Source organism: Phascolarctos cinereus, unplaced genomic scaffold (genome assembly GCF_003287225.1).
Source record: "Phascolarctos cinereus isolate Bilbo 61053 unplaced genomic scaffold, phaCin_HiC Scaffold_5;HRSCAF=322, whole genome shotgun sequence".
In the NCBI taxonomy this organism is placed as follows: domain Eukaryota; kingdom Metazoa; phylum Chordata; class Mammalia; order Diprotodontia; family Phascolarctidae; genus Phascolarctos; species Phascolarctos cinereus.
In genome coordinates this window covers 47,476,682-47,499,724 of record NW_027555958.1, presented here as the reverse complement: position 1 = coordinate 47,499,724, position 23,043 = coordinate 47,476,682, and the positions used below count along the sequence as shown (strand labels likewise).

The 23,043-nt window shown below is 42.1% G+C and overlaps 1 protein-coding gene across 1 annotated transcript in view; it reads left to right on the top strand.

The window, feature by feature from the left end:
- Positions 1-3,232: 3,232 nt before the first annotated feature.
- HMGCS2 (3-hydroxy-3-methylglutaryl-CoA synthase 2) overlaps positions 3,233-23,043 on the top strand; it is a 33,605-nt gene continuing 13,794 nt past the window's right edge. The window contains exons 1-7 of the mRNA XM_021003272.2: positions 3,233-3,430; positions 11,556-12,010; positions 14,707-14,832; positions 15,481-15,645; positions 18,807-18,972; positions 20,747-20,917; positions 22,417-22,523. Of these exons, the coding sequence (XP_020858931.1) occupies positions 3,321-3,430; positions 11,556-12,010; positions 14,707-14,832; positions 15,481-15,645; positions 18,807-18,972; positions 20,747-20,917; positions 22,417-22,523 (1,300 nt within the window). The 5' untranslated portion in view covers positions 3,233-3,320. The remainder of the gene's footprint in view (positions 3,431-11,555; positions 12,011-14,706; positions 14,833-15,480; positions 15,646-18,806; positions 18,973-20,746; positions 20,918-22,416; positions 22,524-23,043) is intronic.

Genomic DNA, 23,043 nt, shown 5'->3' with positions numbered 1-23,043 from the left:
AGAGTGTCTGGCCTGGAATTAGGAAGACTCATCTTCCTGAGTTCAAATCAGCCTCAGACATTTAATAGCTGTGTGACCCTGGGCAAGTCACTTCACCCCATTTGCCTCAGTTTCCTCACCTGTAAAACAAGTTGGAGGAAAAAAATGGTAAACCACTCTAGAATCTTTGCCAAGAAAACCCCAAATAGGGTCGAGTCAAATGCAACTGAAACAAATGAACAACAAAAAAACCTTCCCTGAAGCATCCCTACCCCAACCTCCCAGTTGAAAGGCTTCTTTCTCACCTCATAGTTTCCTAATGAGTACCATGTCTGGTTCTCCTTTACCAATATTATTGTATCTTGTATTATAGTTATTCATATTCATATTCATTCTCTAACTTTTTTATGTCATGATCCCTTTGGCAGTCTGGTGAAGCCTATTCTTAAAATCATATTTTTCAATGAATGAAGTAAAATACAAAGGATTACAAAAGACACTAATTCTATTGAAATAAAAACACATTTTTTCCCATCCAAGTTGATGGACCCCATGAACTGAAATCTATCCACTGACTCCTTGAGTTGGTGGACCCCAGGTTAAGAATCTTTGCTCTAGGAGACTGGATGCTCCTTAGAGATGTTGAGGTCTAGAGGTAAATGCTTAGATTCCTTAAGAGTCTGGCCAATATGGTGGATCTTTAATAAACCTTATCTTTGATGGAAAGAAGGCTTGGGTCAAATTCATTTGGGCACTACCCACAAGTTGTGATTTAGCTGCCTACCCTCAAGCTGTTCTCCAGCCAAGACTGAAAGGTATGTAAGCCTCTCCCTCTTTCTTGCCCTGCAGTTGGGGTCGCTCTCCAAGCATTTAAGAAGGCTTGAAGGTGCTTTTTGGGCAGACAGGTACAAGGCTATTTCATAGCTCTCAGACCCTCAGGCCACTGGTTTGGTTCAAGGCCATGAACCTGGGTACACCTTCTGCAGCATATAGGACAAGGATGGACGCCTTATCCAGAAGGGAATGCCCAATTCATTCAATTCTCTCAGCGCCAAGGAATTGGGAAAACTGCAAGTGCTTTTTGGTTCCCTGAAGCTTACTTACTCCCTCCCCTCTATACCCCTGGATCCTCCTTCATGGAGGCTACAGGGAAAAGCTAGAACAGCTAAAAACATCTTAGCAGATTCTGGAGGTTTTGTGATTGATTGTTAAGGAGTTTTGAAACACCTCCTTACAACCCTGGTCACTCCCCTCTCCCACTCCTTTCCCTTTAGTCAAGAGGGTATCTTTGTTAACCCCTCTTATAGGAGAAGAGAGTTTCACCCTTCCCCCCTTACCTTTGAATTCGCCCTCCCCCACCCAGCAAAAGTCAGTCTCTTGGCAAATTCATTTGTGTAACTCTTGAACCCAGGGGTAGAAAACTTCTACCTGCAAAAGTGTTACTTAAACTTTTGAAAAAGTAACAAAATCATATAATCCTGCAGGTCAAATGTAAATGATTTTAATGAGGCTTTTACACTTTTACTTCTCCATATCTGGGACCTGCAGTCTTTTCTGTCAGATTTGTGTCTTACAGACTAAAGGCCATTCACCTACAGCTGGTGGCAAACAGCAGATACCAGGCAATTTCCGCCCATCATCCCCTGGATGCAGCCTGTGCTCTGTTCCAGTCAACCTCCTCTTTGGGACACCCTCGAGGCAGGGACAGCTCTATGCCCCTTGCCAGCAAGAAGCAGTTTCAGAAGCCAAGCTCTTCACTCCCTACCCCAAAAGACTTTGGATCCATTTGTTTGAGGGGGGAATGATAGGGATGGGATCTGAACCCCTAAAAGGAAAAGACCATGTCTTTGGAATCTGGACCCCAAAAAAGAAAATCCCTGGACTTTTCCCAAATCTCCAGCATGTGCCTGAGGCTGTAATCCACTCAATTGACCTTTCATTGTGGCTACACTCAATCTCCCGACTCTGTTCTGTTTCCTCCCAATTTCCCCTGGACACTTCCCACCCTTAATGCTATCTAGACTTCATTCTCTCTTGGCCTCGTAGTCCAGGTCCCTGGCATTCTGTTCACCCCAGTTTACTGGCCACTCCCACCCAGATCCTCCTTAGACCCCTCCTCAAGTCACCCCAGACTACTTGGCCACTCCTGGATCTGTCCTACAGTCTTTCTGTATATAAGATTCATCTTGTCTCCATTAAGGTGCTCAGATTCTTTAAGAGTCTAGCCAAGAGCTCAGGTTTTTATAATCTAGCCAATAGCGCACAAATATTCAGATTCCTTAAGAGTCTGGCCAACATGGCAGATCTTTAATAAACCTTGTCTTTGGCTGAAAGAAGACATGGGTTGAATTCATTCAGGCAGGATCTATGTATTGTGATTTTGGGGTCCCAGTATCCCTAAACCTCTAGACCTCAACAGAGATAGAGATTGGGCTATAAGTTACTTTTGGAACTCCCTCCCCACCCTCAACCCCCAGCACCATGCATATAGTAGGTACTAAGTCAACGTTTATGAGTTGGGTTGAATTTCCTCCTGACTGGATATGAAACAAAGTAGTTTGTGATATATAATAGGAAAGGCAAGTACTGACCAGAAATTCGCTTATAGACTTTGAAGAGAAGCCAATAAACCTATGTTTACTGCCATATTATTCTATCTAGAGCTACATATCCAGCAGCAAAGAAAAAGAAAGAATCCACTCCAAGCATAAACACCTCCCTTGACTAGAAGATGTGACCTAAGGCCCACAAAGTTCCCCACCCACCACACTGCCCACCTCCTGTTTACCACACAATTTCCCTATTAGCAATTCATTCATCTGGATTTTTAAAACTTTGGATAACCAGGGAGATAGGAGGATATTCCCTCTTTCCCAACTGTTTCCTTAGGGTCTCTATGCCCCTACAATTTCAGGAGGGTTTTTTTTTGTTTTGTTTTGTTTTGTTTTGTTTTTCCCTGTGGCTGTATTGTAAAAGAAGGAAAGGGAATTCTTCAGGCCCCACTGAGGTGGGTAAACTCACAGGGTAACTCTACAGAATATGATGGAGACAGCTCTTCCCTCTGTCTCCCACCTCCAACCCCCCAAAGAAACAACAAACTCCAAAGGCCAGCACCCTGATGCCTGTCAGAGACAATGTTCTCTATTGACGCCTCACTTTGGCTACTGTACAGTGAGACCTTTGGTCCAGTTTTAGAAAATGAAGAGCAGTTACTCTTGATAAACAGGGGGTGGAGCCTCCCTAGGCAGCAATCTGAGGAGTCTATATAAGACCCATCCGATCTTCCAAGAGCATCCCCCGGCTGTCCTGTGAGGTGAAGACTTTCCTCTCTGCTTCCAAAAATGATTCGGCTAGTCAGAGCCGTGAAGCAGACCTTGCCCATGAAATCACTGCTGCAGAGACCCAAGAGGACCCTCACCCCGGCCTCTCTCCTTCCCACAGCCCACCAGAGGTGAGTCACTTCCCTGGAAGAATCTCCTGGATTTCCCCCTCCCCCTATTTAAAAAACAGGCTCCCCACCATCTTGGTTAGGGAAATCCAGCCCTGATTCTCTGCTGTGTACTGGTTAACTGTGTGTGTGCCTTTGAGGAGGTCACTAGCTTCAGCTTCCCCATCTGCAAAATGAGGGAATCCCTAAGGCCTCTTGCTTAGGGATTGTAAAAAATTTCTGTGATTCTAAATCAAGACTATGATGTATCTCCATAGAGCAGAGGTTCTTAACCTAAAGTCAGTGAACTTGTTTGTTTTTTTTAATATATTGATAACTATATTTGAATATAGTAGAGCAGTGGATAGAGTACTGGTCTGAAGCCAGAAAGACTTCAAATCCAGCCTCAGACACTTAGTAGTTGTGTGACCTTGGTCACTTAACCCTGTTTGCCTCAGTTTCCTCATCTGAAAAATTAACTGGGGAAGGAAATGGCAAACGACTCCAGTGTCCTTGCCAAGAAAACCTCCAATGGGGTCACAAAAAGTCAGACAGGACTGAAACACTGAGCAAGAAAAGCAACCAAATTTCCTATCCCAGTTCATAGATCCTCTTAAACAACTGAACAAAATACTGAAATGTAACGGGCCTCCTTCGTCATCCTCCATATTTTTATTTTATGACTTTAAAAGCACAATGTGGAGAAGGGGTCCACTGGCTTTGCCAGACTGGCTAAGGAAAGGGAGGCAGGCCACAGAGAAAGTGAAGAACCCCGCTTTCCTCTTTCTTGTCCTATTCACTCTAGAAGCATAATCGTGTGCTTTGGAGTTAGTATTTTAGAAAAAGCTGTTTGAGAAGAATCAGTAATGCTGTTCTTAATGATTCTGGTTCTTTAATCTTTGAGCTGGGTTTATGTCATCTGGGGGGATGGGAGTGGGTGTGGCTCAGGGGTCTCCTTTCTATAGAAACAGAATGGTGCCCCCACACTGATCTCACATCCCAGGTGATAGCAGGGCTATAGCAAAGCAGGGATCCCTGAATCCCCAGCAGGCATCTACAGGATGGTGCCAAATTGACAGTCAGCCCTTGGCACGGCCTGGGTCTTATTAATTGTATGTCAATGTATCATATTATGTGATGTGTTGTATATGCATCAACACATTGGGTCAGCACATGATGAAAAATGTCATCCACCTCCAGAAAAAGAACTCATGAACTCTGAGTACAGATCTGAAGCAGACTTTTTTTTGTTTTCTTTGTTTCTTTTTTTTATGCAACATGGCTTATCTGGAAATGCTTTGCATGACTTTACATGTGTAATTGATATCACACTGCTTGACTTCTCAATGGGTTGGGGAGGAGCAAGAAGGAGAGAGAATTTGGAACTCAAAAAAATTTTTAATGTTCAAATTAAATATTTTTTTAAATCAGGTTGATTATGGGTATAATCTCCATGGGCTCCCAAAGACAGAGTGGGGCGTGCAAGGAACACGTCTCAAGGAAGTCAGGAGGAATGGGCTTCAGTCCCATCTCTGTCATTCACTAGCTATGTGACCATGGGAAAACCTCCCTTTCACCATTTGTTAAATTTGAGAAGGGGAGAGGAGGAGTGACTTGCTTGAGCTCTCCCCCAAACGCCTCCAAGTACTCATAAAAAATGGCGCTAAACAAATTCTGAAGCAGCAGAACCCACAAAAAGACAGGGTGAAACAAATTTCCAGTCTAAGACAACCTGGATGATTAATCAGAAAGGTTTGTCTCGCTGCGCTGGGAGCGCAGCGCAGTGCGGTGTGGGCGTGCAGGCTACAGCGAACCTGGAGCAGGCCTCAGAGGACTGAATCACGGGCAGCTGTGGAGGTTTCCAGACTCCTCAATCCACAAAAGCCAAAGAAAACTTAGAAGGTCAGTGGGAAAAGTCTGTTTCTGTCGGTGCTCAGAGAGGAAGTTGGGGTTTCAGCTCCATTCCCCAAGAGCATGGCCGGGGGGGGGGCAGCTGCTTCCCGAGCTTCCAGCCCACAGACTGAGGGGGAATCCAGTGGCTGATCAGAGAGGGATTGCAGGGATCTCTTTGCCAGTGCTGAGGCAGGAATCTCTTGCTTTGCCCGTGTGTGGATCTGGGTCACAGTTCTGGGCAGCAGTGCTGGGGTGAGAAGGAACACTGGCTTGGTGGAGCTTGGAGTGGCTGTGGAGAGAAACCCCTCCTCACAGTTACAGGACAGAAAGGAGTACTTGTGGTCACAGGCCAGGAAAGAAGTAAACGCCTTGCCCCTTATCATACCACCTTGGAAGAACTGAAAATTTACAGGTCCCTACAAGTATCTCTGAAAACAGCTGTACAAACCCTTGAAGCTTGGGACAGTACATTCTCCACATTGGAAGCAGACTCTTACCTTAACAAAGAGTTTAAAACTCAAGTAATTGGCTGGGATCATGAGCAAGCAGTGCAAAAAGAGTCAGACTGTATTATCTTACTTTGGTGAAAAAGAAGATCAAATATACAACCAGAAGAAGACAACAAAGTCAAAGCTCCTACATCCAAAGCCTCCAAGAAAAATATGAATCAGTCCCAGGCCTTGGAAGAGCTCAAAAGGGATTTTGAGAAGCAAGTAAGGGAAGTAGAGGAAAAACTGGGAAGAGAAATGAGAGTGATGCAAGAAAATCATGAAAAACAAGTCAACAGCTTGCTAAAGGAGACCCAAAAAAATACTGAAGAAAATAACACCTTAAAAAATAGCCTAACCCAAATGGCAAAAGAGGTCCAAAAAGCCAATGAGGAGAAAAATGCCCTAAAAAGAAAAATTGGCCAAATGGAAAAGGAAGTCCAAAAGATTACTGAAGAAAATACTTCCTTAAAAATTAGAATAGAGCAATTGGAAGCTAGTGACTTTATGAGAAATCAAGACACTGTAAAACAAATCCAAAAGAATGAAAAATTAGAAAACAATGTGAAATATCTCATTGGAAAAACAACTGACCTGGAAAATAGATCCAGGAGAGAGAATTTAAAAATTATTGGACTATCTGAAAGCCATGATCAAAAAAAGAGCCTAGACATCATCTTTCAAGAAATTATCAAGGAAAACTGCCCTGATATATTAGAACCAGAGGGCAAAATAGAAATTGAAAGAATCCACAGATCTCCTCCTGAAAGAGATCCCCAAAGGAAAACTCCTAGGAATATTGTAGCCAAATTCCAGAGTTCCCAGGTCAAGGAGAAAATATTACAAGCTGCCAGAAGGAAACAATTCAAGTACTGTGGAAACACAATCAGGATAACACAAGATTTAGCAGCTTCTACATTAAAGGACCACAGGGCATGGAATATAATATTCCGGAGGGCAAAGGAGATAGGATTACAACCAAGAATCACCTACCCAGCAAAACTGAGTATAATCCTTCAGGGAAAAAATGGTCATTCAGTGAAATAGAGGACTTTCAAGCATTCCTGATGAAAAGACCAGAGCTGAATAGAAAATTTGACTTTCAAATACAGGACTCAAGTGGAACATGAAGAGGTAAACAGGAAAGAGAAATCATAAGAGACTTATTAAGATTGAACTGTTTACATTCCTGCATGGAAAGATGATATTTATAACTCATGAGACCTTTGTCAGTATTAGGGTAGTTGGAGGAAAAAAATTATATGTATGTATATGTAGATAGATAGATAGAGGGCACAGGGTGAGTTGAAGATTAAGGGGTCATATCTGGAGAATAAAATTAAGGGATGAGAGAGGATTATACTGAGAAGAAGAAAGGGAGAGGTAGAATGGGGTAAATTATCTCACAAAAAAAAAAAAGAAAAGTCTCTTACAGTGGAGGGGAAACAGGGGAAGGTGAGAGGGAATGAGTGAATCTTATTCTCATAGGATTTGGCTTAAGGAGAGAATAACATACACATTCAATTGGGTATGGAAATCTGTCTTACCCTACAGGAAAATAGGGGGAGAAGGGAACAAGAGAAGGGGGATGATAGAGAGGAGGGCAGATTGGGAAAGGGTAATCAGAAGCAAATACTTCTGAGGAGGGACAGGGTCAAAAGAAAGAATAGAATAAATGGGAGGGCAGGATAGGATTAAGGGAAATAGAGTTAGTTTTTCACAACATGTCCACTATGGAAGTGTTTTGCATAACTGCACATGTACAACCTATATTGAGTTGCTTGCCTTTTCAGTGAGGGTGGGTGGGGAGGGAGGAAGGGAGAAAATTTGGAACTCAAAGTTTTAAAAACACGTTTTTAAAAAAAAACATTTTCACATGCAACTGGGAAATAAGAAATACAGGAAATGGGGTACAGAAATTAAAAATTTTTTTAAAAAAGAATTTAAAAAAAGGAAAGAAAAAAGAAGGGGAGAGGAGAATGATCTGTGTACTAACTGCCTTAGAGAACTGTTGTGAGAAAGGTGTTTTTATAAGTTACAACATGCCACAGAAAACTGAGCTGTAAGTATTATTACAGTGAGCGCTGGCAAAGAGGGTGGTGACTACGCTTAATAGAAAAAACACAGATCGTGTAGCAGATAAGGCTTGCCTTGGAGTCAAGAAGACGTGGGTGACCATCAGCAGCTCACTAAACCTCAGTTTCCTCATCCATAAAACGGGATCAGGGAATCACAGATCTAGAGTTATAAGGGGCTTCAGAGACCACCTAGGAGGTGATATGATTGTACTCGAGGTCACACTAAGGTTGAACTCTGCCTTCCATAAAACCATGCTGCTGCTGCCTGCCTCACGAGGTTGTCATAAACATAACATGAGATAACAAATGAAAAGGACTTTCCAAACCTAAAGGCACTATATAGAGATCAGCAGTTAAAGAATGAGATTTTAAACTAGTACAGTGATCTGACTGATATGGCCACAAGAAAGGAGGTTGTCTGTCCTATTCAGTTTCTCTCTTTCCTCTCAACCCCTTTCCAGGCCTTGTTAAACAGCCTTTTTTCCTTGAAAGTTACAGAATATAAGAACTTGGATATTCTCCACCCTCCACCCTTAGAGTGCCTCCCTACAGCCTTGAACTTATCACCAGAGCTCAAAAAAGAGAATTCAGAGGGACATTGGGTCTCAGGGAGTGGGTTATTAGGAGACACAGACTGAGCCAAAAAATCATATTTTGGCCAGCCATTGGCTCACTGATGAGTGTCTGTGTGTATACATGCATATATGTATCTATATATAAACAGTTATCCCTTCCATATTGCAGGAGTTAGCGGCCCCTCTGCAATCTGGAAAATCTGGGTAGAATTTTTTGGCCCTTCCTTTGTGCCAGAGAAGAATTTTGAATTTTTTCTTCTTCTTTTATGGAGTTTACAGTACCTTATTGTAAAATTTGGGTTAAATATTTGGACATAGGTTCTCTGTCGTCTGCTGGCCTTCTCATATCATCTGCAACTTCTGCAAAACTCCCCAAAAATTCCCATTTAAATTCTTATGCCAACCCTCAATATATGGAAACCTTGGTGGGGAAAGTCCTAATGTGGAAGGGATAACTGTGTATATACACACATACACATATATGCATATTTACACACATACATACATGTGTGTGCATATATACATATATATGTACATGTGTATATAGATTTAGGTATATGTAATATATATTACATATATAAATTCTCTTTAAACATCTGAGATTGCAAACTCTGCCTAATACCTTGCTCCAAAAACAGAGAACAAGAAGTAAGATTATTAAACAAAATCTTTCTTCCCCCCAGGACATCAGGCAAACAATCTCCACCACTTTTTAGTCATTTTTATGCCTTTTCCCTTCACACAGACATGAGCAGAAGAGGGTCACCTCAAGGGGTGAAGTGCAATGAAAAGCATGCTAAATGTGGAGTAAGAGGAACTAGGTTTCATTCGTAGTTGATTTTTTAACATTTTTGTTTTTACCTTCCATCCCTCTGTGACTCTATACCTCCCTCCTTCCCTGCCCATGAGGTGACACTCCATCTCTCAATGGCCCATTCTCCCATGCCTGGAGCACTCTCCCTCCTCTCCTCCACCAAAGAGTCAACTCAAATCCCAAGTAAGCAAGAGGCCTTTTCCATCCCTCCCCTCCCCATCCACTCCCTGCTACTACCTTCCCTCTGAGATAGTTTTCCATTTGTACCATATTTATCTCGTATGCCCAGTTTTGTTTTGGTTTGGTTTTTGGCAAGATATCTCCTCTGTTAGAAAGTAGGTTTCTTGGGAACAGGGACTACGTTTCTGCCTTTCTCGGTATACCCAGGGGTTAGCTCAACACAGTGCTTAACAAATGTTTGTTCACCAACTGATGAAAGAGACGGAGATCAGGAAAGCAGTCCAGCAAAATTAACCAACCCATCAACCCATTAACAAGCATTTATTAAGCATTTACTATGGCGGAATAAATTTGGATTCAATCAAAGGGCCTCACTTGAGGACCTAGTGAGACCGCAGGTGCCCCACCCCCGACCAAGTCTTTCATTTGTAGGATTAGGGAGTAGAGTTGTGGGATCCAGACTGAGAAAGGCATATAGAGCCAAAGAGGAAATAGGTATGACCATCGAGAGGAAGATAAGATAAATACAAAACTCTCCCAGAAAGTTGAACTATAATGGCTGGAATTAACCCAATAAATATGAATCTCAATAAGCAAGAAAAGGGGCTGCTAGGTGGCTCCATAGTGAATAGAGTGCCGGGTCTGGAGTCAGGAAGACTCATCTTCCTGAGTTCAAATCTGGCCTCAGACGCTGGCTAGCTGTGTGACCCTGGACAAGTCCCATCACCCTATTTGCCTCAGTTTCCTCATCTGTAAAATGGGGATAGTAATGACACCTACTTCCTAGGGTTGTTGTGAGGTTTAAATGAGATAATATTTGTAAAGTGCTTAGCACAGTGCCTGGCACACAGTAGAGGTTTAATAAAGGCTTCCTTCCTTCCTATTCTGTTTCACATAGTTTATCTTCTAGTCAATCCAGAACGCTCTCTATTCTTCTTTCTTGTTCTGCATTCCATACAATTGCTGACGCCCATTCCTCTTGCCTGGAGTGGACTTCCCATCGCCATAAACAACTAGTACAATCCTTTCCTTGTTCGTGACCCAATTCAGGTATCATCTTCTCCATGAAGACCTCTTTTTTTCCCCCACTCCCCACCGCCCCATATTGGTTGAAATAGATAATTACTCTTATAAAATTTTTCATGGCCCTTTGCCTTGACCTCTCTTTTGTACCTTATCATAAAATCATAGAACTTTAGAGGTCAGAGCTGTAATTAGCCAGACTATTGTTGTTTAATCTTGCCCAATTCTTGTTTTCTTGGCAAAGATGTTGGAGTGGTTAGCCATTTCCTTCTCTAGTTCACTTTACAGATGAGGAAACTGAGGCAGACAGTGATTAAATGACTTGCCCAGGGTCACATAACTAGTAAGTGTCTGAGTTCAGATTTGAACTCAGGTCCTCCTGACTCCAGGGCCAGCACTCTATCTGCTCCACCACCTAACTCCCTAATTAGTAAGATCTTGCTTATTTTTAAGCTCATTCTAGATAGCTAAAGGCTAAACTCAGTTGTTTCTGTGCTTGTGTCAGCACCCATCTAAATTTTAGTACCCTGAAGCATAGTACCAGTCAACCTGCCCTAGTTACACCTTTTTTTTTTATAGACTATCTACTCCAACCATCTCATTTTATTTATGAGTCTACCTGGTAACAGATTTATTTGGGTACAGTCCTTCTTCCTCCCATTAGATTTGGGAGACAAACCAAGATGGACAAAAACTGAATATCCTAACAATTTTACCTCCCTATGGGGCAGCTAGGTGGCACATCGGATCTGGAGTCAGAAGACCTGAATTCAAATCTGGCCTCAGACACTAATTGCACATCCCTGGGCAAATCACTTAATTGCTGTCTGCCTCAATTTAGGGTAAAAATAGCACTTACTTCCCAGGGTTGTATCGAGGATTAAATGAAATAATATTTGTAAAGCACTTAGCACAGAAACTAGCACATAGTAGGAGGCATATATGCTTATTTCCTCCCCCTCTACCTTCCGCCACACTCCCACCTCCCTCTCCAGGAGGAACATTGTGCAATTTAACAAAATGCAAACAAATGCTATCTTTTATTGATTAGATGAGCTTGATAAATAAAAGGCATTATAATCGTTATCTCTACTACAGGTTTTTTGCAGCCTCCACTGTTCCCCTGGCAAAAACGGATGCTTGGCCAAAAGATGTGGGCATCCTTGCCCTGGAGGTCTACTTCCCTGCCCAGTACGTGGACCAGACTGAGCTGGAGAAGTATGACAGAGTGGAAGCTGGCAAATACACAGTGGGCTTAGGGCAGACCCAGATGGGTTTCTGCTCTGTTCAAGAGGACATTAACTCCCTGTGTTTGACGGTGGTTCAACGGCTGATGGAGCGTACCAAGCTCCCTTGGGCCAATGTGGGCCGGCTGGAGGTGGGCACAGAGACTATCATTGATAAGTCCAAAGCCGTCAAAACAGTGCTCATGGAACTCTTCCAAGAATCAGGGAACACAGACATAGAGGGCATTGATACCACCAACGCCTGCTATGGAGGCACCGCGTTCCTCTTCAATGCTGCCAACTGGGTGGAGTCTAGCTCCTGGGATGGTAGGTGCTGACAGCCATCTGTAAAATAAGGGAATTGAACTAAATAATCTGTGAAATTAACCAGTAGGATCCCTCCTTGTTAATGGCTATAAATGAAGAGAAAATAGAGAAAGAGAGAGAGAGGGAAGGAAAAGGAGGAGGAGGAGAAAGGAAGGACGGAAGGAAGGAAGGAAGGAAGACAAGGAAAGATTCCCTCACCTGAATCATCAACATTTACTATGACAGCATAAGGTTTTTCGTAGTGAAGACATTCCCTCTAGCAGAGTAGACCAGTACAATTCCATAAATGTCTATAAGCACCTACTATGCGCCAGGCATGGCTCTAGGGATACAAAGACAAAAATGACAAATGGTCCCTGCCTTCAGTGAGCTTACTTTCTACTGGAATGGCAACTCTTCAGCCATTTGTATAGTCTCAGAGAGTTTCCTGGGGCACTGAGAAGTTAGACGGATGACTTTTGCACATCGGCAATGTGCATTTTCAAAGCTGGGCCTTGAATTCAGGTCTCTGAGGCAGGCCCTCTATCCCTCTGTGGTTCCAGGCTGCTTCATTATCATTATTATTAAGTTCCAATACTAGTTCACATTTCTATGTGAGCTACACTTCTATGTGTTTATATGTTAACAGTTTTTTCATAAGTTAGCTTAAGGTTTACAAATAGCACACGTTACCTTACCACCCAGTATCTCCACGGCTCTTCATGACAGTCCTGTGGTTGTTTGAGTGCTATAGGTGAGGAAACAGAAGCCCAGAGAGGTTCATAGGATAACAGATTTAATGCTGGAAGGTCCCTTATCTAAACCCCTTATTTTACGGATGAGGGAACTGAGTCCCAAGAAGGTTGAGCCAAGTGTCTTGCCCCAGACTCCAAAGGTACCGTGGCAGGATGTGAACCCAGGCTCTCCAACAGTGCTGTTTCTACTTTATCTACACCATCTCTCAAGTTAACTTGCCCAAAGGATTTTTCTACACAGAAGCAACTCTCCCAAATGTATTTAACAAGCACTGTTTATGCCAAGGGTGGGGAACCTAAGGCTGATTTGTTCTGTGAAGTTTGGATTCACTCAAAGGGCTGCACTTGAAGACCTAGAGGCCACAGGTTCTGCACCTCTGATCTATGCAAAGGATAGGTCAATAATGATTTGAAAGGGATACCTGAATAAAGGTGGAGGATGTGGGGGGAAGCTAAGAAGAAAAGGGAAACTGAAAGAAAAATAGTAAGAAGATGGTCAGGAACCTACAGAACTTACCTCTGTTCTTAGTCACACACCCATCCTAAGCTCAACTGAAGCATTGTCCAACGAAGGTTAAGGGAAGGGAATGGGCATTTATTAAGTATCTAGTATGTGCCAGGTGCTGTACTAAGTGCTTTACAAATACTGATCTCAATGAACTAAAATAATTTCTCACACATGTATTGAGGGCCAAGGCGGCCCTTTCATTAGCTAATGGTAGGGACTTAATCGTATTCTGGGCTACCTTGGAGTCAGTAACCCTGGACAAGTTAGTTAACCTCAGAATTCCAGTCTCTATGTTGTTGTTGGTGATGGTGATAGTGGTGGTGGCCCTTTGTTCTCTAAGAGGACCGATGATATCAGGAGGGTGAAATCTCAACTTGCAAGTGAATTGGATTTAAGTGAGGCAGAGCTGGCCAAAGTCATCAGTCCCACTGTCTCCACCAGAGGCATCTGAGTCCAGTGGCAAGACATAAGTCAACAACTGGTGATGGTCTAACTCAGTTGCCAATCTGAATCCTTGAAAGGGGTTTTCTCATTGATTTCTTATGATTTAATTCCCTTTTAGCCATTTTTTTTCTTGCTCTGTACCTCCCAACCGGAAGGTGGTTGGTAGAGAAAATCAAAACAAAAGATAAGCAGTTCTGTGTTTTGTGTGCGACATTGTCTAGTTAATAATATTATAGAATGTAATAAATGCCATGAGCCAGTCAGGGCCAGTTTGAAAATATCAGGTTGCTCAAAGAATGTGATGCTATCCAAAAAAAAAAAAATTAAAGGGACAGCTAAGTGGCACAATGGATAGAGCTCTGGCCTTGGAATCAGGAGGATCTGAGTTCAAATCCAGCCTCACACACTTGACACTTACTAGCAAGTGTGATCGTGATTGCCTCAGCAAAAAATAATAATAGTAATAATTAATTAAAAAGTTAAGGGATTTCAGATAAAATCAAACCCTGACCCAGAAAAAAAAATAAGCAATTTTGTTTTCTGTTATCATCGCTTGTTCTTCCCGGTGTCACTTTCATGTCATGATAAGGGTCAAAGCAGGATGTCAGGATAGGCATGTTACAATTACAAATAAATAATATTTGGCTACTCTTTAAAAATCTTATGAATGAAGTATCTGTTCACAAGAATAGTAATAATATAGCTAGTATTTATGCACTTTACTTCTGTGATGTCATTTCATCCACCTCTATGAGGTAAGTGCTCTTATTAACCAGTTGAAGAAACTATGGTAGACAGAGGTTAAGTGACTTGCCCAAGGTCACACATCTAGTAAGTATCTGAGGCCAGATTTGACTCCCAATCCAGAGCTCTATCTATTATGCCACCAAGTTGCCCCTAAATGATGGACCAGATGCTCTGACTCAGAGAGAGGGTTCTAGATGGTAACACAGTCCTTTCCAGAGGCCTCCAAAGTTTACATCTACCCTTTTTTTACCTCCCCTTTACAGGTCGCTATGCTATGGTGGTGTGTGGTGACATTGCTGTCTACGCCAGTGGGAATGCTCGATCTACAGGGGGGGCAGGGGCTGTGGCCATGCTGGTTGGGCCCAATTCTCCCCTGGTCCTAGAACGAGGTGAGTAAGTAAACTGTGTATGGGGGCAGGGGATGTGGGGTAAATAAGGGCTCTTCTCTGACTTAGAGAAGACCACATCATTTATCTGTGAGACTGCCTAAATAGGGAAACAGAAAACAAAAGAGATGAGGAATGATGGAACTGGATCTTGGCTCATAAGATCAGAGATTTAGAAGGGGAGGGGACTTTAAGCCCAAATCCTTCCTTTCACGTGTGAGGAAACTGAAGCCAAGAAAGGTTCAAGGACTTGCATTTTGAACCCAACTTCTCTAACTCCAAATCCAGTATTGTGATGAAGGATAATGGAATAGGAATTGAGTGGCATATATGCTTTTTGGGATGCCTGGGGAACTGAGTGGTTAAAATCAGATGGAAATAATTCTCCAAATGGGAACCTTCTTTCAAGATTTGCACCTCTTATCTGAGACTTCACTGAGGAAGAAAGAGCCCCTATGAATAGAATTTATGTAATGACAAAAGGGAAGAATTTATCCAATCGCCTTGGAACATGAGGGATGACAGAGTGAGCTTGGGTTTAGGGGTGGATAACAGACAATATAGCCTTACTGTCTGAATCCTTACATCCTTTCCCTCCAATTGTCCTTTACACCGTCTTGTCTCTGACTTGCTTCCAATGAACCTTTCTAGGACTTAGAGGAACCCATATGGAGAATGTGTATGACTTCTATAAACCTGACCTGGCCTCTGAGTACCCTGTGGTGCATGGGAAGCTCTCAGTTCAGTGCTACCTTCGAGCCTTAGATCGATGCTATGCATTTTATCGAAAGAAAATCCAGAATCAGTGGAAACAAGGTATGGGGCCTGGGGGTGCAGATAGTACAGAATAGTTCTAAAAAGATATGAAAATTTTCTCCTTAAATGACAGTCATCTCCTTCACAGAATCACAGTACCCTGGTATCAAGAGGAACCTTAGCCATCTAATACAGATCAATATATAATACCATGTCCCTCAGTCTTTTCTTCTCCAGGATAAACACCCCCAGTTCTTTCAACCAGTGCTAATAATGCTTGTCTTAAGGTTGCTCATCATTCTCTAACTTGTCAGTGTTCTTCCTAAAGTATAGCATCCACCACTGATCACAATACACCACGTGTGGTTTGACCAGAACAGCATAGAGCAGAACTGTCTACTTGACTTAGCTTCTTGGTGGCCTTAAACCATGTTGATTCCGCTTCCTGATCACCAAAAGGCAAAGGAAGGCCCACTCAGATGGCGTAGGGGCCTTCAGACTTGGCACATGTCCCAAGGCTATCCGAGTCATCACAATCAACTTTGCTGACCAAATGCCTTTCTATATAGACCATAGAGGAGACAAGTCTACCCAATCTAGATGCTGTATCCTTTCTGTGCTGTGGCTAAGTAAACCTTTGTTAACCACTGAATGCCCTATGAGTGTCCCATTTTATAGCAACATCTGACTTTAATTACCAGAGGACCAGCTTGAGTTAGAGCTAGGCCATGGCAGCCATGGTCTACACCTCCTGGCCCCTCCAATATGGGGCTCCTGATCTGTTTCACCTACCTACCTGTTCAGATTCATTTCACATCACTCTAATACATGGACTTTATACTTGTTCTACATTAATGAAGACAGTTCTGAGAATTGGAAAGAGGATCCAGCTCTGTCACCAATTCCCCAGTATTTAGAAGCTCATGCTCACTAAATGAATAGCGACATGGTAATCATTACCTCTGAACTATCAGTAGATGAAAGCAAAACCCAATCTATAACTCAGATGTGTCCTTCTGAAATTTATTGAAGAATATGAATTATTTCAGAGATGAATTACAGCTTGCAAGATCTCAGATGGATAGCAAGTTCTTAGAGGGACAATTCTGTTCATAAGACCTATAAGGTTCCTTCTGGTCCTGAGCACTATGGAAATACCCAAAGGGACCATCAACAGAATGCAAGTTCCCATATCCATGTGTGTATCACAAGATGTCTTTGGCAGCAATGCAATTGGAGGCTAGATTACTCCTGATTATATCATGAAAAAGTTCCTCTTCTAACATCAGTCTCTATTAATGACATCCCTTGCTCTTCATGTGTTCTTGAATTTATACAGGCACTAATTGGCTGGGTGATACATGTCTTCACTTGTGGATAATCCTTCCTGAGTGCTAATTGATCAGAGCAAATAAGCCTAGATTATAGACGGTCCTTTCTGTACTAATAATTGTTCTCTGACCCTCAGTGGTCTCAGATGGAGATGCTCAGCATCTAGGGGTAAACCTATAATAGACTGATTCTGATACTTAACCTAAGAATGGTCAGTGACATTAGAAGGTAACAGTTAGCTCAGGATGGACAGTTTGCTGCTCAGTTTGCATACTAGTTAATGTCCTCAGAATGCCTTGATGGCAGCTACTGCTGTCTGGGAGTTGTGAGGATTGGGATGGGATGAGGTGGCAAAATAGTTTCTACAAGTTAGGAGGAAAAAAAATTTTAAGCCTATCACACTTTTAACAATCAAATTTGTATATACATTGTAATGCTTCTGAAAAAAACCATTAACTAAATATTCAAGCAAAAAGGATTAGATTAAATCATATTTAGTACAAAAGCTTCTTCTACTTTAAGAAAGGAGTCTCCCAAAATTGTGAACTTGCAGTTACAGTAGATGGTAAATAATAACAATAATAACAAATGTTGGCTTGATCACTTAGCTTCCTGTCTAAAGGCAGAAATTCATGTATTAGTAGCAACTCAAACCATGAGGTAGGTCACAAGAAGGCACAGTTAATTTTTTTAAAAATCCAGCCAGCACAACATTCAAGCCAAAATGGCTACTAGCTGTTAAATACGCCATCTCCCATCTGCGGGCTTTTGCACGGGCTCTCTCGCATGCCTGGAATGCATTCCCTCCTCACCTCTACCTCTCAGCTTCTTTCAAAACTAAACTTATGCGCCACCTCCTACAAAAAGCCTTTTCTGAGCTGTGCCCTTGCCCCAGCTGTTTATGTTTTCTCTATAATTTTATCTGCTGGCTCCCACCTTGAATCTCTAGATTCCTCTGCCTCCTTGTCACCAGCTTTCTCACCCTGGACATGTCTCTGCAGCCTCTTCCTCTGATTGATGAGTTCCTGCTTGGAGCCACCATTTTAGGAAATGCCCTGGCCACCCATACCCACTTTTCTCCTGGCTCTAGTTCTGACTCTCCAGACTTCTCCATCTTGCCCCTACACAGGTACTAGGCACTATCCAGCTCCCTTTTATGCATTATCTTTCCCCCATTCAAATGCATACTCCTTCAGAAAAGAAAGTCATCTTTGCTTACGTTCTCAGCTCTTAGAACAGAACTTGCTACATAGTAAACATTTAAATGTTTCATCTGTCTATTTATCCAATCAATACCCATTTATTAAGCACCTACTATGTATCCAGCTAGATGTTAGACATACAAAGACAAAAATAGAATGTTCCTTGCCCCCAAGGAGTTTGCATTCCATTGAGAGTAAACAAAGTGTACAAATAAATATAAATTATCTGAGAAATAAATGCAAAGTCTTTGTACACGTTGTATCCTTCCCTAACCCTAACCCTCAGGTTAAACATAAACTTCTTGAGGGCAAGAGTTGTCTCATTTTTGTCTTTATGTACCTAATGCCTTATAGAGAGTAGGTACTTAATAAAAATTTATTGAATTGAGTTCAATGTTATTTTCTTCTCCCTCAACATTCACTCAACAATATTCAATGAACATTATTCAATTAACATTTATTAATATGCTCCTCTGACATCCAGTAGCACTTTGTACTTCTCGATATAGTCTACCTTGTATTATAGCTATTCATATGCACCTCTTTCCCTCCTACTAAACTAAATTCCTGGAAGCCAAAAACCATGAGTTATTGATCGTTGTATCCCTAGTAGCACAGTGGCCTGCACATAACAGGCAATCAGTAGACTCAAGTAAATAATCTCTCTTACGTTTTCTTCTCTACCAGCTGGCATTGAGCGACCTTTCACCCTGGATGATTTCCAGTTCATAATTTTCCATACACCTTTCTGCAAGCTAATCCAGAAGTCTGTAGCACGCCTGATGTTCAATGACTTCCTGTCAGCCAACAGTGATGTTCAGAATAGCCGCTACAAGGGTCTAGAGGCCTTCAGGTAAATTCTCATTAATGAGAAACCTATTGACCTTGGAGAGAGCAGGGATAGGGTGTAGGAATCCTATTCTTCACAAGATCACCTGTTCCACATGGGAACTAAAGGTGGAAAGCAGGTAAGTGACCAATAGCTGCATAAGGTGCATCTCTGCACTGGTCACCAGGTGGCACTCTCAGCTGGATTCAGGCAGAATCCTTGCCAGACCTCCACAGCTTCCAGACTGAGTGAGTCCTTCACCTGTGGGTTGGGAATGGGCGGGGCTCCCCTTGGCTCCCATGCTCCTAGTGATGCAAAAATCAGCCCAGAATCAATCTGGTTTCATTTAATCAGAGGTTAAAACAGTAAAGATTGTAGTAATTTATTCCATAACTTTCTCATACTAACTCAATCCTCATCACATTAAGATACTCATTTCCTTCCCAATATTAAAGGTCGTCACTCCAGTAAAAGCATGACATTTCCACTCCCCAGTGGTGATAGACCTTATGCCCTGTTAAGGTCGGAGTTTGGAAGCATAGAATCATAGACTTGAAGACAGAAAGAACCTCTGGAGTCATTTTACAGTTGAGGAAACTAAGGAGTTAAATGACTTGACCAAGGTCCTGCAGTGGCAGATAGAACTCAGGGCCTCTGATTCCAAATCCAATACAGCTGGCCTATTGTCAGGAAGACCCCAAGTTCAAATCCAGCCTCAGTCACTTACTAGCTGTGTGACTTTGGGTAAGTCACTTAAGCTATCTCCCTCAGTTTCCTCAACTGTAAAAGGAAGATAATAATAGCACCTACCTTACAAGGGTTGTTGTAAGGATCAAATGGGTAATATGCAGAAAGCACTTTGCAAACCTTAAAGCGCTATGTAAATGTAGTGTTGTTATTATTATCTTGTGAGCCTATAGCTTTCCATCCTTTTGGTATCTTTGGAATGAGAATAATGTAGGAGAATGATAAGGAAATAAGTCTCAAAATAAATCTGAACTGTTTTCAACAAGGAAACACAGGAAAGGGAGTTTCTCTGAGCAGGGTTACAACCATACTTATCAAGAAAAGGTGAAAACCCAGAGAAGGAAGACAAACCCTGATGAGAATGAGGACCAAGAGAGGGAATGTGGCTGATTATTGTAACTCTGGGCTGGAAACACAAGAGACAGATATCCAGCCCTGTCCCGGCCCCCATTCCCACTTCCATGCTGCTCATGTTTCTGTTTCCAGATGAGGAGCTGAGCTATCAGTATAACCCAGATCTCTCACCTTCATACATTCGAAGCAGGGGTGACTTTCCTTTTTAGTCAATGGCCCCAAAGCATTACAAAGAGAAGCATAATCACAAAGAACCTTCACACTGCTAAGAGGATCTTGCACTTTCAAAAGGGAGCATCTGCTTTATGTTTCAGAAGTATTCCTCAAATCACTTCCCTAGACATCTCTGGGGTATATAGGTGGTCCAAGGGATAAAGCACTAGGCTCAGAATGAAGATCTGAGTTAAACCTACCAGCTGTGTAACCCTGGGCAAATCACTTAACCTCTCTCTGCCTCAGTTTCCTCATCTGTAAAATGGAGATAATCCTAGCACCTACCTCCCTGGGTCTTCATGAGAATAAAATGAGATCTTTGTAAAGTGTTCTGCAAGCCTTAAAGTACCAGATCAATGATAGCCATAACCATCATCATCATTTCTGTTGTTGTTAACATCTCCCCTTGCTCTGTTACTAAAGCCTCCCGCTCTCTGTCTCCCTTCAATGTCCCTCTCACTTTGTTTCCTCACTCATCCTGCAGGAATTTGAAACTGGAAGATACCTACTTCAACAAGGTGGTAGAGAAAGCTTTTCAAAAAGCCTCTTTAGATACATTCAACCAGAAAACCAAAGCCTCACTCAACCTCTCCACTCTAAATGGGAATATGTACACCTCTTCCCTCTATGGGTGCCTGGCCTCCCTCCTCTCCCAGTGAGTATTTTTTTTTCTAAGAAAACAAGTTCCTTCCACAATTGCTATTGCCCTGGGTCGCATTCTGTCTCTAGTCTTTGAAAGGTTACCCAGAGAGTATATCCTGAATTATCTTTCAAGACTCTTCTCTTAAAAGAGTATGACTGATGTGCATGTGTATAGCCCTAAGTAGACTCTAAGCTCTCTGAGGGTAGGACCCTATCATTTAGCTTTTTTTGTTGCCTAGCCCAGTGGCTGATAAATATGTTGATTTTTAATTGGAAAGCAGGAGGAGGGATTACTAAATTTAATATTAATGTATGAGACACACTAAGGAAGTACTATAGACATTGTTCATAAAAAGAATAGCTCATATAACTATAGCATTTTATCAGTAAATATTAAGCCCCTACTACGTATCATACACTGGGCTAAGCACTGGGTATACAAAAAGTGAAACAGACCCCTCAAGGATCTTGTATTCTATGTGTATATGTGCATGTCTGCGCATATATACACATACATTCACATGGATGTATGTACATATACACAAACATATGTGTATGCAGTCTTACCATGAAAGAGCTCACAGACTAGAAGGTGGACAGAGATATAACATGGACACAGATAAGTAAATTCAGGATTCTTTTGAAGAAGAGGAGAGTTCTTACTCCAGGGTGATCAGAAAATACTTCCCATTGAAAGTGGTGTGTATGAGGTCAGCTTTGAAGAGAGCCAGGGACTTTTAGAGGCTCAGATGAGAACGGAGTACATTCGTACTCCAGGAAGGAGTGATATGGCCTATGCAAAGGATAAAAGTAGAGGCAGAAGGACTGCCAGGTGCAGGGATTAACAAGTAAACAAGTTGGCTTAAACAGAGAATACATTGATGAAGACTAATGTGGAATATGTATAATTGATATCATATAGCTTGCCTTCTCAATGGGTGTGGGAGGGGCTGGGAGGGAGGGAAAGAATTTGGAACTCAAAATACAAAAAGAAAAGAACTTTAAAATAAGTAAATAATAACTTGCAATGTTAAAATGTAGGGGGTGGGGGAAAGAATAATGTAAAATAGCTTCAAAGGTAAACTGGGGCCAGATTGTGAATGGTGCTAAATTCCAAGCTGAGGAGTTTGTATCAGAAGTAATAAGAAACTCATTTTGAATGGAAGAGTGACATGTGATAGAGGGTCATGACAAAGAACAATGTTAAGAGCCCCTGCCTTGACCTTGAGAAAGACTTTACTTTGGCTCTGTGCCTCTAATTCTAATGCTCTCCCAGTTCCTCTATTTCTCAAGGACATAATACATTTGCTGCTCTCCTCAACACTGTCCAGTCCCTGGGTTTGTCTCTAGGATTTCTCAGGCAACCCCAATGGCTGCAAAGCCTCCTGAAGTCACATCCAATTAATTAGGAAGGGCAAGTGTGGTTGGGCTAGGGCAGAGGGTTGGGTGGGCATGGGGCCATGGGGTTGAATGTGACTACTTTGCCTGACGGTAATTTCTGTTTCCTGGCAGACATACTCCCCAGCAGTTAGCTGGGACCAGGATCGGTGCCTTCTCTTATGGCTCTGGCTTGGCAGCAAGTTTATTTTCAATTCAAGTTTCCCAGGATGCTACTCCAGGTAAGTCTCAACTTTCCATCAAGTATACCCTGGTGAGATGTAGTTTTTAATAAAAATAATAGCTCTTATATTTTTAGCACTTTAAGGTTTGCAAAGTACTTTCCCCACAAGTATTATTATCTCAAAATAGGATAAAATGATAGATGAAGAAACTTAATGTCAAAGAAATGAGATATTTTGCCATGTGCTGGTCCCTAGTGCCCTACTTATCACCAAGCTAACATACTATTGAGCAGCTCCTACGTGCTGGATGCTATAAAGTACCCATATTATTTAACTTCGTATAGAAAAGTAGCGTGCCTCTTTAAGGTAGGGTCAGCCAACAAATCAGGAAGACTTGGAGCCAAGTGCTACTTCTGATACATACTGGCTATGTGACCCTAAATAAATCATCTTTAACCATTTGATGTCCTAGGACACTCTTAAGAAAGGAGTTGTCAATCTGCATAGAAGGAGGGACTTTTCCCCCAAGATGAAATCAATCACAGCTCCAAACAAAACAAATAGTACTTTATATTTA